Consider the following 18,612-nt stretch of genomic DNA (forward strand, 5'->3'; position numbering starts at 1 on the left):
TCTTTTCTTTTCTTTTCTTTTCTTTTCTTTTCTTTTCTTTTCTTTTCAAGATTTTATTTATTTATTTGATAGAGAGAGAGATCACAAGTAGGCAGAGAGGCAGGCAGAGACAGAGGGGGAAGCAGGCTCCCTGCTGAGCAGAGAGCCCAATTCGGGGCTCGATCCCAGGACCCTGATGAGATCTTGACCAGAGCTGAAGGCAGAGGCTTGACCCACTGAGCCACCCAGGCGCCCCTTGGTTGGGAAGGCTTTGCCTTACATGTATTAACACTGTTCCATTACCATTAAATAGGACAGTCTGCAATATTTTGTGGCCGTTCTGGAAAACAGCTGAAGCGTTGTCATAGCAATCAGCCAGGAATGCTCCTGGACAGCTGGTCCCGGATGGTAAAGAGCCTGAACGTGTCATCCTCTGTGAACCAGGCTTCTCGTCTTATTGATGGCAGTGAGCCCTGCTGGCAGTCATCTGGTTCACAAGGAAAGGTAGTGTGCCATGGGGACATTTCCAGAAATGCTTTTATTTAGATGGCTTTACCTTTTAAGCTTCAACTTTGAAAAACCTACTAAGTTATATTGGGATGGAATCCTGTCAGTACTGATTTTATATTTTAGTTCATAATTATTTTTATAGCTGCCGAATAATATACGATCCATTTTTTATTGTCAGAGACTTTAAATGATGTATGTGATAGATTTTATCTAACTTACCACTTGATAGAGGGTGTAATAGGGTGCTGTTATTTTTGTTACTCTCCCACATAAAATGGATGAGTTCAGATTCTGCTTCTGGTGAACAGTTTTTCTAATAAATCTGAACATATAGGTGTTGCTCTTCAGAGTGTTATCGTAATTGCACTCAAGTGTGGGTGCCCATCACCTGAACTCGTGGTCAGACTTGGAAAGAGGGGCTATTTTTCCATCTGTTTTTCCATCTATAGTGTTTTCTATAACCTGCTCCTTAATGGGTGTAAATGGACCACCCTAGATCAGGAGTCTATAAATCAATCATTTCCGGGGTTTCAAGTGAGACTTTCTTTTAATAAACAAGTAAATAGTGGAGTAGAATACTCCTCTCTCTCAGGCCATATCATATATTTTAGAAAATCTTATGTAGATTCAAGCTTTAGTGACAGTATTTTAATAGCTAAAATATGGCTGAATTCTGTTAACTGATAATACATTTTTGTTGTTGTGGTGTTTTCTTAAAGCATTGGATTCGTTTGGAGATTTTCCCAGATGTTCTTGTTCATAGATTAAAAATGATAGTGGATCCCGCGGACAGTAGCTACATGCCTTCCCTAGTGGTGGTGTCAGGTAATTGAATGAGTTTACTCCCTAACTTCTCTCATATGGTAAAAACTCCTTTGTCTGATTCTTTTATCCCCCTTCTTCCCTTTAGGCGGAAACTCCCTAAATAATCTAATTGAACTAAAGACAATCAATATTAACCCCACTGATACCACAGTGTCCCTCCTGAATGACTGCACAGAGGTAGGAGGAGATGACTTTTTTGACTGTCTTTATATTAACAGGGAGCCTATTTTCCCCCTGAATTAAGTAATTCTGTTTTAAAATTTGACAGGTATACAACTTGAATTTGCTATTTATCAGATCAGCTTGAAAAGGAAAAAAAAAGTTTCATCTTCACTATCTTAACTAAGAAGTGAGAATAAAACTCCTAGAAAAAGTTGTTACTGGGCACCTTAGATTGTTCTTTAGATCCAAATTGTTTTCATTATGTATCTGTTAATGTGTGAGGGGTTTTTTTCTAACTGCATAAATGACACTGAAATTGCTTTTTTGTTTTCATACCTGTTGGCATCAAGTGCTGAGCTATTGATTTATTTTGATGGGTTATAAGGTAATTTTTCAAAATGAATACAAGTTTATTGTAAATCTTGAAAATGCTGAATCATTGAAGGTTCTTTTATGTAGTACTTTTATATTACACAGCAGTGAGACTGTCTCTTAGATCTTCCTATAAATTTTTCTACATAGATGTCAACACTATTTTAATAAATTAAATATACTTAAAATAATACTACCTATACTATTGTCTCATGAACTTATTTAATTGGTATAATGATAGTGGATAAAGGTATTAGATAATTGACTCTTACTCATCTAAAGTTTTTTATAAGTATTTTAAAATTATTAAATGTAGTTCACCATTTATTATTATTATTATTATTGTTATTATTAGTCTGTCCACATAGGGGTAGACAAGTTCAAGGTGGTGCCAGTGTGTTACTTAAAAGAAGCTGATACATAGCCATTACGTTAATTTGTTCATGGGTAAAAGGTTTGTAACTTGTGTCTAGTCTATGGGAATGTACCAGCTCCTTTCCCAGGTCCAAGAACTGATGATCTGGCCTTTATTTCTAATCTTCAATAAAAAGAATTTTGGGATACCATTCATTCTTAAATGAATGGTAAATGGTAAATATCTATTTTTTTTTACATACCAATTAATACCAGGGGTGTTAATAAATGAATACACTGGCAAATTATTAGAATGGAAGATAATACAAGAGTTTTTCTGAAAAAAGATAATATTGAATTTTAATCCATTTTATTGTTAACTCATTGCTAGGCAACTGAAAACAGCTTGTCTAAAGTCTTAATTATACTCCTGAATATTTTTATACTTTAAATCAATAACTAGAGTTAATTAAATCAGTAACTAGCTGAGATTATTATTCATAAAAGGTATATTATAGTCCAAAAAATTTTCAATTCAGTACAATTTATTACATAATATTTGATAAGTATAAAGTAATATAGAGCACATGTAAAAAATATGAAGGACTGTGAGTAATTGGAAAACTCATGACCCACTCTCCATCATTCTAACCAATTTAAGAACTAGAATATTATCATTCTTGGGAAGCCAGTGGACATTCTAGGATTGTCTTTTCCATGAAAATGACCCATTATGGTAATTTTCTAACATAATCAAAAATAGAAATCCTCCACAAACCTCTGGCCCATCTTCAGCAGTTATCAACATTTTTGTCAGTTGTGTTTCATTGTCTCCTTTTATGTCCCCCATTTTTTAAATTCCTAGAATGTTTAAAAGCAAGTCCGAGTTATGACCTTATCCATATTGTATACTTCAATATTAATCTGTAACAAGGACTTAAAAAGTGTAACCACAATACCATTATCACACCTAATGGTTATTCTTTAATAATCATATAATATCCAGCCAGTGTTTACATTTTCCCAGTTATCCCATAAATATCTTTTTGTAGTTGGTTTATGTGCCTGCACTTTGTACTTCATTTAAGTCTTAATTCTCTTGTTTTTTCCTTGCTAAAGAAGGAAACTGGGTCTCCTTTTCCTGTAGAATTTTTCATTTTTTAATTTGTCTTTTGCATCTCATTGGCTTTCTTCCACATGTGCTTCCTGTGAGATCATAGGTGGTAGAGCTTGAGGTTTGAGCAAGTCCAGTTGAGGCAATAAGAAGTTGCTGGAAGTATGTGTGGTTCCTGCTGCATCACTCTGTTCACAGGACATGCAGGAATAGAGGAATACTATAAATGCCAAATACAGGATGTTGGGTGTTCTGTAGGGCAAAGAAACAACTTTAACAATTGAGTGTAAAAGGTATAACGGGGAGAGGTTGCATCCTATTTGGATCCTGATTTGAACAAGCCAACTGTAGAAAAATGTTTATAAGATGATCACAAAAGTTAATTACTGATAGCATATTAGATGATATAAGAAATTATTGCTTTAGCTATGATAATAGTAATGTGGATATATATATTTTTTTAAATGCCTATACTTCAGTGATAGCTACTGAAATTTTGAAACAACATGCTGCCTGGAATTTTCTTTTTACTTTTTTTTTTTTTAAGATTTTTTTTATTTGACAGAGAGACACAGTGAGAGAGGGAACATAAGCAGGGGGAGTGGGAGAGGAAGAAGCAGGCTCCCTGCCTAGCAGGGAGCTTGATGCGTGGCTCAATCCCAGGACCCTGGAATCATGACCTGAGCCAAAGGCAAATGCTTAACAACTGAGCCACCCAGGCACCCCGCTGTCTGGAATTTTCTTAATATAATTTCTTAATATAACCCAAATATGAACACAATTGCTTATATGTTTATAACTTGAAACTTGATAGTGTTGCTGGGCTCTTTGTATGATTGTCTCTATATATATTTGAATATTTTTATTTTAAAAATTATGAAGGCTCTGAACTACCTGACATTTAATCTCTTTCCTAATACATCTTGATTCAAGAAAGCTTTTTTTTTTCTTTTTTTCTTTTCTCAAGAGAGAGAGGAAGAGAGGGCCCATGTGCGTGTGCATGCAAGTGGGGAGCCAGGCAAGGCCAGAGGGTAAAGGAGAGAGAGAATCCTAAGCGGCTTGGGAAAAGGGAGAGAATCCCACTGCAGTGCAGAGCCCAATGTGGGGCTTAATCTCAGTATCCTGAGATAATGACCTGAGCTGAAATCAAGAGACAAATGCTTAAGGGACTGAGCCACCCAGGCACCCCTCAAGAAAGCTTTAAGGCAGAAAAGTTTGCAGTCATTCAGTAAAACTATCATACTGTTTCATTTTAGTCAGAAAATCAGTGTGAGTCCCATGCCTTGGATAGACCTACTTGGTGATTAATGAGTTCTTTTAGTCTGTACTCAATCGTGACTGTATTAATTTTGCCTCACTTGCTTGCTATTTCCAGAATTTAAATAAAAGACTTTCCACACATCTAACTTTCCACACATTCCATGTCTCAAATATGCTGGTTTCCGGTTTAAGGATCTCATGTATTTGATTCTAAAAAGTCTGTAGTTTACTGTTTTTGTGTCTAGTATCACAGGTATATTGAAATTGCTATAAAGCAGTGCAGGAGCTCAGGAATTGATTGTAAAATCCATGGTCTTATCCTGCTGGGACGGATCCGTGCAGAGGAGGAAGATTTGGCAGCAGTTCCTTTCTTAGCCTCGGATAATGAAGAGGAAGAAGACGAAAAAGGCAATAGTGGGAGGTTAGAGCCATTTGTTATTGGTGGTGCTCATTCCAAAATTCTCACTTTTAAAAGTAAATATTTAATAAGAGTGTATTTCATAATGAGAGTAGTTTTATTATGATAAAATACATACAACATAAAACATATCCTCTTAACTATTTTTAAATGTCTAGTTCTGTGGCATTAAGTACATTCACATTATTGTGCAGCTGTGAGCAGCATTCATCTCCAAAATATCTGTCATTAGTCTTTTGTCATGTGATTTTATTGAGAGCAGTATTTCGTCTTATGTTCTCATTTATTTACTCAATTCAGTATTTTGCAAGAGTACTATAGTGACAACTATTACCGTATTTATTCCTTCACCATCCATTTATTGAATACCTGTTGTGGGCTAAGCCATGTTTCCCATCCTTTGAATGCTGTAGTGAATATGCACAATAAAATAAGACAAACTCACACACATCAAAGTGGCTTTATGACTATGGAAAGTGTGTGGAGGAGAAGTGCATGGTCTTTTGAGAACCTGCCAAAGAGCATTGATTTGTCAGGAGGACAAGGAAAACACCCTCTAAAGGCATACTTTCAGGAGAAGTCAGAGTTTTCAAAATCAGATGGGCAGGAAAAGGTGTTTTTTGCAGGACAATAACATATACCAAGGATGAAGGAAGATACCTGCCAGGTTTCTGCACATTTGCTTTTTTTAATCTAAGATGTTTATGGAGGACTGGTATGTGCAGGGGATTGTTCTGAGCCTTGTTCATGTCCCAGCAGAAAACAACATAGAAAATCTCTTTCCTCAGATAAGTTGTATTTTCCTAGATAAATTGCTAAAAAGTAAATTGGTAAGTCAAAGGATATGCAAAATTAGTTTATGTGTGTTTCTGTTGTCCTGTTGGTGTAGCCTGGTACTTGTAGATACATGAAGGAGGCAGGTACCATGCTCGCTGAGTTCTTCTGACCACTGCCCTTTGCACTAAGTGCTTTCTAGAATGTGATGTAAGTGGTCTTTCTTTTAGAAATAGGAGCTCTGCCTCTCACTGCTATTAAAGCACATTTTCTTAGTCATGAATGGGTGACAACTAAGATAATAAATCAGGTTATTCTATGGTTCTGTGAGCTTGGGTTTGGATTCAGTCCTGATTTATTTTGGAAACTTCGCACTGGAACTGAAAAAAAAATAGTATATGTAACATTACTTCATCTAGAATATATGTTGTATTATATGTTATAATTTAAACTGATAGTACCTATATACATTAAGTAAGGAAGGAAAATACCAGTTCACTTAAATGAATCATTGAGATTTTCAAGAGAAAGGATTATAGGTTTGCATGTTCTTGTTAACTACAAAAATGATTTGGGCAAATACGTAAATACATGTATATATGAGATAAGCAAAAAATCACTTTTCGGCCTTTTGGCTAAGATCAATTGTAAAAAGTTTGAGGTTTACTCACTGATTAAATTTTTATGTAATTGAATACATTAACAAAAGAATTCTAGATATTTGAATGTAATGTTTTTCTTTTCTTGTCAGATATTTATTAGCTAATAATTTCAGCGTGAGTAAGTTGTCCAAATACAGTCTCCCGCAGAGCACATGTACAACTGGGGTATGCCCACACTGACTACCTGCTGGCCTCTGTTCTGACTGGTTAATAATTACATGGTACCAGTCACTATGTATCTTGAATATAAGTCTTGGTTTCCCATACATATTTTTGACCAGAAATGTGTTACAAGATACGTCAAGTATAGATAGTCCGCAATTTATTTGACTTGCAAGTTTTTGACTTTACAATAGTTGCAAAAGTAATACCCATTCCATAGAAACTGAACTTTGAATTTTGATCTTTGCCTGAAAAATCGTGCAATCTGTGGTACAATCCTCTCTTATAATACTGGACAGCAGCCGTGAGCTATATAGCTCCCGTCCTGCAATCACAAGGGTAAATAACCAATATACTTATTACAGCCATTCTGTACTCATACCATACCGTCTCTCAGGATAGTATTCAAGAAATTACATGCAATATTCAATGCTTATTTATGAAATAGTCTTTGTGTTAGATGATTTTGTCCCAACTGTAATGTAAGTGTTCCCAGCATGTTCAAGGTGGGCAGGGCTAAGCTATGGTGTTGAGTGGGTTAGGTGTAGTTTTAAAATACATTTCACTTTATGATATTTTCAATTTGTAATGAGTTTATTTAGGTAAAATACTATTATAAGTAGAGGAAGCTCTGTAATTACAATATACATATACTTGCTCTCTTGTGCCTGGTATCAGATGAAAGGATTTTCCTATATTTTAATCCCCAAATCATAAGATTTTTATCCCTTAAAGTAAATATTTATTAGTATATAATATGTTAAAAAATCTTACCTATCTAGAACCTAGACTCTGGAGCCTTTAGTTGTTCATTCTAGTTTATAAAAATATAACAAAAGCAAACAAAATCAAATACAGGTTCCTTAGTACCTGGCACTGACTAACAACCAAAAAAATCTAACACTGTCCCATGTACTTGGTGGTCTCAAGTTCAAGAATTAGAGTGCTCTGTTGATTAAACTTCCAGTCCATTGAGGGCAGGTCAGGAGATGAAATGAGCAAGGTAGTGGGAGCCAGCTGCCAGAGCTATGCTTCAGAAGCCTTGGGGTGTGAGGCAGGCCTCTCAGGAGAGAAAGGAAGTAAGGGACATCTAGCCCAGCTGGCCTACATGGTGGGCAGAGGGTGTGAAGGAAGAAAATAGCATTTTGCTTTGGGGCATATATCTATGTTAGAGTACCTCAAAAATTGTATGGTTGTATCTATTTTATTAGTTCGTATGAGGGAAAAAAATGACCAGATGTTTAGGTAAGGACATTGCAAAAATGCCAGGTCCAGTGGTGAGTCCTACGGCCATTTAATCAGTGTTCTCTGCATTTAACATCTATAGTAGCTGTGTTTTGACGCATTAGGTGGAAATATCTATGAATCAGTAAAACAGCTGTGGTGTTCAGCTTGTGTATAAGAAGAAAAGAGCTGCGCAGTCTGTCATTGAATGGTCTCCACCAAAAACAAGGCTAGAGTTAAATTTTAGTATTAAAAGGTAGCATGCTGGTATCTAGAAATTTTGACCCTCTGGTACACTAACTTGTGTATTTACTTGAGGTTTCATTATATTAAAACTTTTAGAGTTTTTGATAGTATTCTGCAAACTTTGCTTGCTTGAGGTTGCTTTCCTTTTTGTTAAAAAAAATATTTTTATGTTGAATGACCTCTATTTCTGTCTTTTTTGTTTGGTTAGCCTTATTAGAAAGAAGGCTGCAGGGCTGGAATCAGCAGCTACGATAAGAACCAAAGTGTTTGTTTGGGGACTGAATGACAAGGACCAGCTGGGCGGCCTGAAGGGCTCTAAGGTATTCCCCCCCCCCCCCCCCCCCCGCCAACCCTTCTTCTATGTCACCTGTAATCACATGATTGAGAAGGAGCTTTGCTGGTGCCTTTGTTCTAGAGAGACTTAATAATAATCAGACCTCTTTAAGGTTTTTATGATGGTTTACCTTCTGTAACTTGTTTTTTAAATTGATTTTTCTGAAGAAATTCTTAATTTGAACTTGCAGACATTATCAAATTTAGTTTCAGTTAAAGCCTCTGTCCTTGGAAAGTAGTGCGTTTTAGATGTTGTATTATTGTTGTTCTATAAACTACAAAATGCACTTTTGAAAAGATTTGACAAGCATATAGATGAAAATTATAGACTTTAATTATATTTATTTTGCCATCAGTACAGTAAGCTCTTTTGCTTGCCATGAACAGAATAAAGTGTAAAAAATGTCATGGTGATATGAAGATGGGCAAGATATCATTTAAAGAGTAGATACAACAAATGATGCATTTGAACCAGTGTTGAATTCAGTATCCTTTATGTTACTTAGTGTCTCTTTACTGAGGTGCCACAAAACAAATTCCTCCAAGTTTTAGTGCCTGGATACAGTTTCTCTTCAGTAAGTGTCTCTGCTTCCTTTTAGTATTCTGTGAGACTTCACCCACCCTTATTATCTGCATTGCTGAGAAGCTGAGAAGGAAAGTTAGAACTCATTTTAAGTCTCTCCTTTCAAGTACAACAAATTTTCATCTTTATTTGAACAGCCTTGAATGCATTTATGTTTTAAGGCCCCTAGACTCCATTTGGAGGTGGGTAGGGGGCAGTAAGGTCTGGAGTCTCAGTTGTGATAGTGCGGGGCTGCCTGGGTGATCCTGAGGCACATGGCCCTTTGTTGGAGTTTACACATGAAGGATAGATTTGGCGTTCTGTGGTTGGGATGATGATTCTTTCTTGTACTGTAGTAGTGACTATCTGATAATTTCTAGGAATCATAAAGGGTTTCTTAGACAAGGGTTTTATGAATTTTAAATTAAGTCACATCCATCTATAATGGGAAATTGAAGTATATAATTTCTTAGAAATGTCAGAATCAATAAGAATGAGCAGGACAACACCTGAAATAAAATGTAGTTTACCAGATGCTTGGTTATATCTTTACATTATGTATGTTTTATTTTTCACCTTTTATTATGGAGCTGTTTAAACATAGCAGGTAGAAAGACTAGGGACCTGAGTCCTCATGTTACTGTACCAGCTTCAACAGTTAACAGTAGAGAGTCACATTTTTTGTCTTTATTTTATTTATTTATTTATTTATTTATTTTACACCCCTCCCCCCCCCAAAGTACAACTCAATATATTATTTCATCCTTAGACTACTTTAGTGTATCTCTAAGAGAAAAGAACTTCTTTGGTTAATATAACCATGTAAATTAATGGTAATTCCTTATATATTCCTTGTAATAAGGTTACTTGTAATTCTAAAAACATAAATAAAATGATCTTTTTCCTTCTTTCACTTAAAAAATAAAATCCTGTTCTAGATAAAGGTTCCTTCGTTCTCTGAGACACTGTCTGCTTTGAATGTGGTACAGGTGGCTGGTGGTTCTAAAAGTTTGTTTGCAGGTATGATTATTCTTATACTAAAAGTTTTTTATAAATTATGCTTACCACCAAAAACATGTTGTGAGAAGTGAGTCTTGTCCTTTCTCTTGTTCTTTGCAGTGACTGTGGAAGGGAAGGTGTATGCCTGTGGAGAAGCTACGAATGGCCGACTGGGGTTGGGCATCTCTAGTGGGACTGTGCCCATTCCTCGGCAGATCACAGCTCTTAGCAGTTATGTGGTCAAGAAGGTGGCCGTTCATTCAGGTACCAGGCCAGAGTTGGCACTCATATGCAGATAAACCTGTTGCTCATGCTGTGCAAATAATTGCAGCCTTTAGATAATTTTCTCTAGGGTGCCTTTATATTCTTTTTCAAGTTTACTTAATTATTAAGAATAAAAGTTGGATAATGTAAATCTCCAGGTGGTCTAGAATTTAATTATTGTTGCCACAGGAGGCTTTCTAGAGATCAGTAGTTGTTGGCATTCCAGGTGTGTGATGGGGACTACCTCTCTCCAAGGTATGGATTTTCAGTCTCAGAGTTGTGGTCTCTGGTTGATGGCATCTTTGAAATCATCATGTTCCTTGCTTATATATGTGTTATTTTTCTGGGGAAAGAGCCTGTAACTTTCATCAGATTTCCCGAGTGTCTGTGAACCTCAGTGATAAGAAAGATCCTTTGAAAAAAAAAATCACCCTCTCTCAGTTTAGGGAACCTTTACTGAGAATTATTTTGAAGCACTATGCTCGGCCTCTGAAGAATGGAACTGCACTGAGTAGGTTTAGGTTTAACCCCATATAAAAGCAAGTCTAAACAGTAGAGGCTTGAGCAAGATAGAATTTTACTTTTCTTCTTTGTAAAAGTCTGGGGGTGGGCTCCTGGACTAGTACGGTAGCTCTGTGCCCATGAAGAACACAAGCGCCATTTGGTCTTTTTTTCCACCTTTGTTGATAGATGGCCATGCAGCTCTGTCTAGGTAAGCATAGATGTTTCCTCAGCCCACTTTGCCCCTTTAAAGGGCTTTTTAGGAAGGCTAGTTCACTTCTGTTGGATCTCAGTCACCATCCTTTCTGGGCAGGGAAGTTTTTAGCTGAGCACATTGTTACTCTCATTAGTGTGGGTTCTTTTGTAAAGAATAGGGGAGAATGAATGATTTGGGAGACTGAGAGCCCAGGAGTTGGCAGGGACACAGGTGGCAGAGAGAAAACACCAATAAAGATAGTGTCTTGGGGCAGACTAGATGGGCTGGAAGAATGGTCTACACTGGGGAAGAGCATGACCATGAAAGAATGGGTATAATGCATTAATTGTGATTGATGGCGCTTTTGCTTAAATAACTCCACAGTTGGTGTACATTTCTCTAAAACTTAATTGCCAGTGTATTTGATAATTTGCCTAGTCATAAATGTACTTATTTTTACTTTTTTTCTGTCTGAATTTTGATCTTTTATATATTTAACGTAACAGGAACCCTGTTATTAAACATGGCACTATTTTGCTGCCTCTTTACGAGTAAAATTCATTCTAGGATTTAAACTTTCTAGTTTACTAAACGTTCACTGACTTTATGTATTTGTCGCCCTGAAATGCTGATCCTATCTACTCATTTGTTGAACACATATTCATTGAGCAAATGCTGCATGCCAGGCAGAGTAAAGTAATAATGCTGTGAACTTTTTGTAAACTATATTTAACAGCACATATCTGTGTGAATGTTGTAGGTGGCCGCCATGCTACAGCTTTAACTGTTGATGGGAAAGTGTTTTCCTGGGGTGAAGGTGACGATGGCAAACTTGGACACTTCAGCAGAATGTAAGAATATTTTCTTCATTACTTGCTAATAAGATGAGGTTACTGATGATAATAGTGATTATCTTTTTGGTAGTTATTTTTCAGAAAATTAAATAGGATAGGTCATTTTTGAAAATGGAACCTAAAAATATATCTGTTAAAAATATCTATGAATGGGGGCGCCTGGGTGGCTCAGTGGGTTAAAGCCTCTGCCTTCGGCTCAGGTCATGATCCCAGGGTCCTGGAATCGAGCCCCGCATCGGGCTCTCTGCTCGGCGGGGGGCCTGCTTCCTCCTCTCTCTGCCTGCCTCTCTGCCTACTTGTGATCTCTGTCTATCAAATAAATAAATAAAATCTTTAAAAAAAAAAAAATCTATGAATGTGATTTGGCCTCACATGATCTGTTTTAATGTTTGATAGTTAAGTTGATCTGCAGATGTTGTTTTGACTAAATGTGGACCGGTGTAGATATCCTTTTTTCTTTTTTAAAAATGACTGGATTGATTTTAGGGAATATTATTTAATCTTGTTTTAGGAACTGTGACAAGCCACGGCTTATTGAGGCCTTGAAAACCAAGCGTATCCGGGATATTGCCTGTGGGAGCTCACATAGCGCAGCCCTCACATCCAGTGGGGAGCTATACACCTGGGGCCTTGGAGAGTACGGCCGGTTGGGACATGGGGATAATACAACACAACTGAAGCCCAAAATGGTGATTATACACATTTTTGTTGCTTACAGAAAGCTTACCATCTGCTGATTTCAACGAAGATAAGCTTCGAGTCTAGGAAAGTTCATAAAGACATGTGCATTATTGGCTTTCAGTCTGTGGAAAAAATTTCCCTTGTTTTCTCAGTGCCTGTGCTTGATTCTGTTTTTAAATTTGTAATTGAGTAGGTGAAAGTCCTTCTTGGTCACAGAGTAATCCAGGTTGCATGTGGAAGTAGAGATGCACAGACACTGGCTCTGACTGATGAAGGTAAGCTCCTACCTGACTCTCTATCTGGTGGTTAGGAACATCATGAAGCACTGGCCTGAAGTATGCATTTTTTAAACCTAGGTTTAGTATTTTCCTGGGGTGATGGTGACTTTGGAAAACTGGGCCGGGGAGGAAGTGAAGGCTGTAATATTCCCCAGAACATTGAGAGACTGAATGGACAGGGAGTGTGTCAGATCGAATGCGGAGCTCAGTTCTCCTTGGCTCTCACCAAGTCAGGAGTGGTGTGGACATGGTATGTAAACTCTCTGTCACCCATCAGTGTGTATGTGTCCATGTGAGACAGTGGTGGGCTTCTGCCCTGTATCCCATCCCCCCCGGCAGAGATGGTTAAACCTTCATTTTCTTTTCTTTTCTTTTCTTTTCTTTTCTTTTCTTTTCTTTTCTTTTCTTTTCTTTTCTTTTCTTTTCTTTTCTTTTCTTTTCTTTTCTTTTCTTTTCTTTTCTTTTCTTTCTTTCTTTCTTTCTTTCTTTCTTTCTTTCTTTCTTTTTCAAGATTCTGTTTATTAGAAAGAGAGAGAGGGGCTCCTGGGTGGCTCAGTGGGTTAAGCCTCTGCCTTCAGCTCAGGTTATGATCTCAGGGTCTTGGGATCGAGTCCCAAAGTGGGATCCCTGCTCAGCGGGGAGCCTGCTTCTCTCTCTCTCTCTCTGCCTGCCTTTCTGCCTACTTGTGATCTCTGTCTCTCTGTCAAATAAATAAAATCTTTTTTTTAAATATAAATAAAATCTTTAAAAAAGAAAAAAATGAAGAGAGAGAGACAGTGAGAGCAGGAACATAGCAGGGGGAGTGGGAGAGGAAGAAGCAGGCTCCCCGCCAAGCAGGGAGCCTGATGCAGTGCTCGATCCCAGGATCCTGGGATCATAACCTGAGCTGAAGGCAGACACCTAACAACTGAGCCACCCAGGTGCCTCAAACCTTCATTTTCTTAAACATCCAGCATCTTTTTTCTTTTATTTATTTCAAGTTGGGATTAGTGACAGTATTATAATAAGAAATTTTTCTTGTAACTGGGTCATTTGGAAATGAAGACTAGAGAAATTTTAGCCCAGCTTGTTGTCTTCCCTGTTTAGGTGAGATTTATGTAGAAGGTTTCTTCTTTCTTACCATGCCAGAAGCCTAGTGATCAATTGGGCAGAAAGCAGACTTCTGATTTCTTTGACCCTTAAAAAGTTCATGCCTTTCTTGTGAAAGCTTATTTTATTAAATTTAAATTTAATAAAATTTAAAAGGAGAGGGACAACCAGCTGACCTTGTGACAATGCGGTGGGCCTTAACTTGAGTATTGTGTCTCAGAGGCAGCTTGAGGAAGAATTGACCTACATCAGTAACTTAAGTGTTATACAACACACATTAAGGATCTTGCTGTAGAATTAAAGAATTAATTTGAATTAATGATATACTATTTTATAACATAATTTCAGAGACTGTGGGCACTGCATGTGATGTTAATGAGCTGGCTCTAATGCTGTAAACAAATGAGTGTTTTCCTGTGGAACATTGCTAGATGGTAACCATATATTAAAATGCACACTGTTGACCTCCTTGCAGGGGGAAGGGGGATTACTTCAGATTGGGCCATGGCTCTGATGTGCACGTACGGAAGCCACAGGTGGTGGAAGGGCTGAGAGGGAAGAAGATTGTGCATGTGGCTGTTGGGGCCCTGCACTGCCTGGCAGTCACAGATGCAGGGCAGGTAAGCCAAGGTGACAAGTCCTTGTGTTGAAAATATAATTCATGATGAAATGAAGTGAGTCTTAGTATTTAAAGAACCAGGAGGACAGGCTGTACCCGTTTTGTTCTTGTGTATGTCTGCCCAGTTGTCAGCTTAGGCAGGAACACCTGGTAAATTGAAGAGTTGTTGACTAACAGATGTTGTAAAGTGGTAGGCTTTCCTGTTCTAAAGTCCACATGAAAAATATGAAAAGATTATTGTCATTGAAGGTGCTCCTGCTGCTAAGGTATTAACAGTGTTTTACTTGAGAAATTGATAGCCAATGGAGCGATATGTTCGTCATTTTAGAAATAAAGTCATCCATGACAAGTATTACTCATTCTTCTGCTTTGAGAATCCATATCATGACAGGCTTATGTTATATTTTAAAAATTCATTTATGACAACAAATTAGCACCTTTTTTCCCCAAAATTTTATTCAAGTTCTGGTTAGTTAACATATAGTGTAACATCGGTTTCAGGAGTAGAATTTAGTGATTCATCATTTACATATAACATCCAGTGCTTATTGCAACAAGAGCACACTGTTTGTTTTTTTTTTAATCAAAATGAATTAAAAATGAATTCTTCCTTCTAAATCTGTAAAGCCAAGAAGTGAATTACATGAAAAGTGAGCATATTGTTTTTGATCACTTTGCTTTGCAAGATAAAGGGAAATAAACAAGTATTGAACTTATTTGAAGAGGAGAATCTCTCTGTTTCCTAAAACAAAACGGAACAGATGAATTCATTGGATTGATAGTAAATAAATACTTACTTATAGTTATTGGAGAGAATTTTGAAGTAAATTTAAAGACAATGTTCTCAAATGTTGAAAAATTCTGTTTTTGTTCCCTGTAACAGGTTTATGCTTGGGGAGATAACGACCATGGCCAACAGGGCAATGGCACGACCACAGTTAATAGAAAGCCTACACTTGTGCAAGGCTTAGAAGGCCAGAAGATCACACGAGTGGCATGTGGGTCTTCACACAGTGTGGCATGGACTACCGTTGATGTGGCAACACCCTCTGTCCATGAGCCTGTTCTCTTTCAGACTGCAAGAGACCCTTTAGGTGCTTCCTATTTAGGTAACACAGATTTGTATTTAGTATGAGATATTTCTGTAGGGTACAGGAACATCATAGTTAGAATATTTAATAAGACCACCAGATTAGAGGTTGTAGCACTGCATTAACTGCATTCTGTACAGGGTCACAAAATAACCATGGTACTTTGCTTTTTGCGTGCTGGAAGGAGAATTTTGAAAGGAAGTATGATGCTGATTCTTATATTATGATCAGGTCAACTCTGGCAGTGCTATATAATAACTACTTGACATACATAAGCACTGTGCGGGGCTGGGCTACTTGGTATTTTTAGCAGCTTGACTCAGATATAATTGACATTCAATAAACCTTACATATTTAAAGTGTGATTTCCATGAGCTTTGACATGTGTGCACCTGTGAAAGCATCACTGAGTCAAGATAAGTGAAAATATACATGTTCTTTGTGCCCCTTCTCAGCCTCTCTTTCTCCTACAACCCCTTGACTTGCTATCTGACACTGTATATCAGTTTGTATTTTTAAGAGTTTTATATGAATGGAATCATACCGTAGGTACTTTTAAAATCTCACTTTTTCCATTCAGCATCATTATTTTGAAATTCATCCATGTTGCATATACTAATAATTCATTCTTTTCTTTTTTGTCAAGTAGTATTTCATTTATGGATGTACTGCAGTTTGTTATTAGTTGCCTGTGGGTGGACTTGGAGGTTGTTCCCAGTTTTTGGCTATACAAATACAATTGCTATGAACATTCATGTACAAGTCTTTATATCGACCTATACTTGGATTTCTCTAGGGTAAATACCTAGGAGAGGAATGTTTAAATCATATGGTAGGTATAGGTTTATCTTCTCAAGAATCCTACAGACTGTTTTTGTAAAGTCATTGTTCCAAAGCTCCAGCTCACTCCATATTTTTGTCTACCCTTGGTTTGGTCAGTCTTTATAATTTGAACTTAGATTTGTGTAGATTTGTAGTGGTATCTCATTGCAGTTTTACTTTGCATTTCCCTGATGACTGATGATGTTGAGCATCATGTGTATTTACCATCCAAATATGGTTTTGTTTTGTTTTGTAGTGTCTATTCCTATCTTTTGCCTGTATTTAAAACTAGGTTGTTTTCTTATTGAGTGTTGAGTGTTCTTTATATATTCTGGGTACAAGTCTTTTGTCAGATATGCGACTTGTAAATATTTTCTCCCAATGTTGCTTATCTTCTCATTCTCTCCACAAGTGAATTTTAAAGAGCAGAAATTTTTAATTTTGATAAAGTCCATTTTTTTTAATGGCTCATACTTTGGGGGTACATCGAAAAAGACTTTGTGTACTCAAAATCAAAGGTTCATTTCCTGTATTTTTTTATGTAAGTTCTAGAGTTTTAGATATTTAAATCTATGCTTGATCTCAAGTTAAATTTTATATATTGTGTGAGATGTGTACTGAATTCTTTGGTGGAGGTGTGTGTGTGTGTGGATATCCAGTCGTTTCAGTTGCATTTACTTAAGAAAACTATCCTTTCTCTGTTGAGTTGCTTTTTGCACCTTTGTAAAAAATCTGTTGTCTTTGTATGTTATGGATCTATTTCTAGATGCTCAGTTTTGTTGACTTATTTTTGTATTTTGATGCCAATACCACATTATTTTGATTATTATAACTTTATAAAAGACCCAAATTCAGGCTGTGGTAATTCTTTAACTTTGTTCTTTTTCAAATGCTGTTTTGAGTATTAGAATAAGCTTGTCAAGTTTTATAAAATTGCCTGCTGGAGGGGCACCTTGGTGGCTCAGTGGGTTGGGCCTCTGCCTTTAGCTCAGGTCGTGGTCTCAGGGTCCTGGGATCAAGCCCTGCATCGGGCTCTCTGCTCAGCGGGGAGCCTGCTCCCCCCCCCCCGCCCCGCCTCTCTGCCTACTTGTGATCTCTCTCTCTGTGTCAAATTAAAGAAGAAAAATTGCCTGCTGGAGATTTTTGTCTGCCTGTAAATCTTCTTTAGCTTACGGTTAAGTTACTCTGTAACATTTTGTTCCTTTTGGGTCTTGGTTTTGGATTTGTTTAGTGGCTTCAGACCTGATATTAGTCCGAGGCTAAGAATTCCCCACCACTTGACAAGACAAGACAAGAGAATAATGAGGTCTTCGTATCTGGCTGACAGGAGCAACTGCTATGCTGCTTCCTCTGTATTCTTCCAGTCTGTGTGTGGGGCCTATAGTACTTTCATGTAGTTCTTTCTTTGGCTTTGGGAACTTCCTCTCATGTAGGCACCCATCACCTTTTGCTGCATCCTTAGCTGTGGTGAGTGAGGGTACCTGCACAACTCCCTGGCACTTATCTGGGCAACTGTGTCTTCTCTGCTTCTGTTTTGTGAAGTCTGACCACACTGGCCTCTCTCCCCAGAGCTGTTCCTCCTTTACTCATATAGACCACTGAGCTCCACCTGGTTCCCTTCCCTTGGCTGAAGCCTGCAAACTCTTAGGGCAGTGATGAGCTGGATCATGAGTCCAGTAAGACTGTTCGTTGGTGAACATTTTGTCTTCTCTCCATTGTTTTGTGTTACTTTTTGTTTTGCATTTCAGTGGTAAGTAAATACAGGTAGTTACTATATTTTCATCACTTTTTTTTGGTAGCTAAACAATGAAGCTTTGATGAAAATAACTTTTTTATAGAAGTATAAGTAAATAGGTTGTTTGTTGTTTTTGTTTTTACTCTGGAAGACCATTAACCTAATACTGAATCTGTGAAATAGCAAAATGCAGATTGGAGTGTGTTTCAGAAATAAACTGGAAAGGTCAAATAGGAATAGAGCAAACTCTGATCTTTAAAATTGATCCCAAATTTTATTTTCCTTTTTCAGGTGTGCCTTCAGATGCTGATTCTTCTGCTGCCAGCAATAAAATCAGTGGTGCAAATAATTCCAAGCCAAATCGCCCTTCTCTTGCCAAGATTCTCCTGTCATTGGATGGAAATCTGGCCAAACAGCAGGCCTTATCTCATATACTTACAGCATTGCAAATCATGTATGCCAGGTAGGCTTGTTGACTAGCTTTTGAAATCCTGCAGTTATTTAAACTTTGGGTTTTGTATTTTTG

At 37.3% G+C, this 18,612-nt stretch overlaps 1 protein-coding gene across 9 annotated transcripts in view; it reads left to right on the top strand.

Moving 5' to 3' along the window:
- Positions 1–18,612, top strand: part of HERC2 (HECT and RLD domain containing E3 ubiquitin protein ligase 2) — a 232,745-nt gene that overhangs the window by 151,770 nt on the left and 62,363 nt on the right. For all 9 annotated transcript variants that reach the window (XR_004380894.1, XM_032843125.1, XM_032843126.1 and 6 more), the window contains 14 exons: positions 293–483; positions 1,209–1,314; positions 1,400–1,491; positions 4,822–4,997; positions 8,271–8,382; positions 9,896–9,977; positions 10,077–10,220; positions 11,678–11,768; positions 12,283–12,460; positions 12,646–12,727; positions 12,809–12,980; positions 14,295–14,439; positions 15,322–15,547; positions 18,378–18,549. Coding sequence is in view for 8 of the 9 variants with exons in the window: in XM_032843125.1 (XP_032699016.1) it covers positions 293–483; positions 1,209–1,314; positions 1,400–1,491; positions 4,822–4,997; positions 8,271–8,382; positions 9,896–9,977; positions 10,077–10,220; positions 11,678–11,768; positions 12,283–12,460; positions 12,646–12,727; positions 12,809–12,980; positions 14,295–14,439; positions 15,322–15,547; positions 18,378–18,549 (1,969 nt within the window). In the remaining variant the exon portion in view is untranslated. The remainder of the gene's footprint in view (positions 1–292; positions 484–1,208; positions 1,315–1,399; positions 1,492–4,821; positions 4,998–8,270; positions 8,383–9,895; positions 9,978–10,076; positions 10,221–11,677; positions 11,769–12,282; positions 12,461–12,645; positions 12,728–12,808; positions 12,981–14,294; positions 14,440–15,321; positions 15,548–18,377; positions 18,550–18,612) is intronic.

The sequence above is a fragment of the Lontra canadensis genome, unplaced genomic scaffold (assembly GCF_010015895.1).
Source record: "Lontra canadensis isolate GAN:19392208 unplaced genomic scaffold, GSC_riverotter_1.0 scaffold135, whole genome shotgun sequence".
NCBI lineage: Eukaryota > Metazoa > Chordata > Mammalia > Carnivora > Mustelidae > Lontra > Lontra canadensis.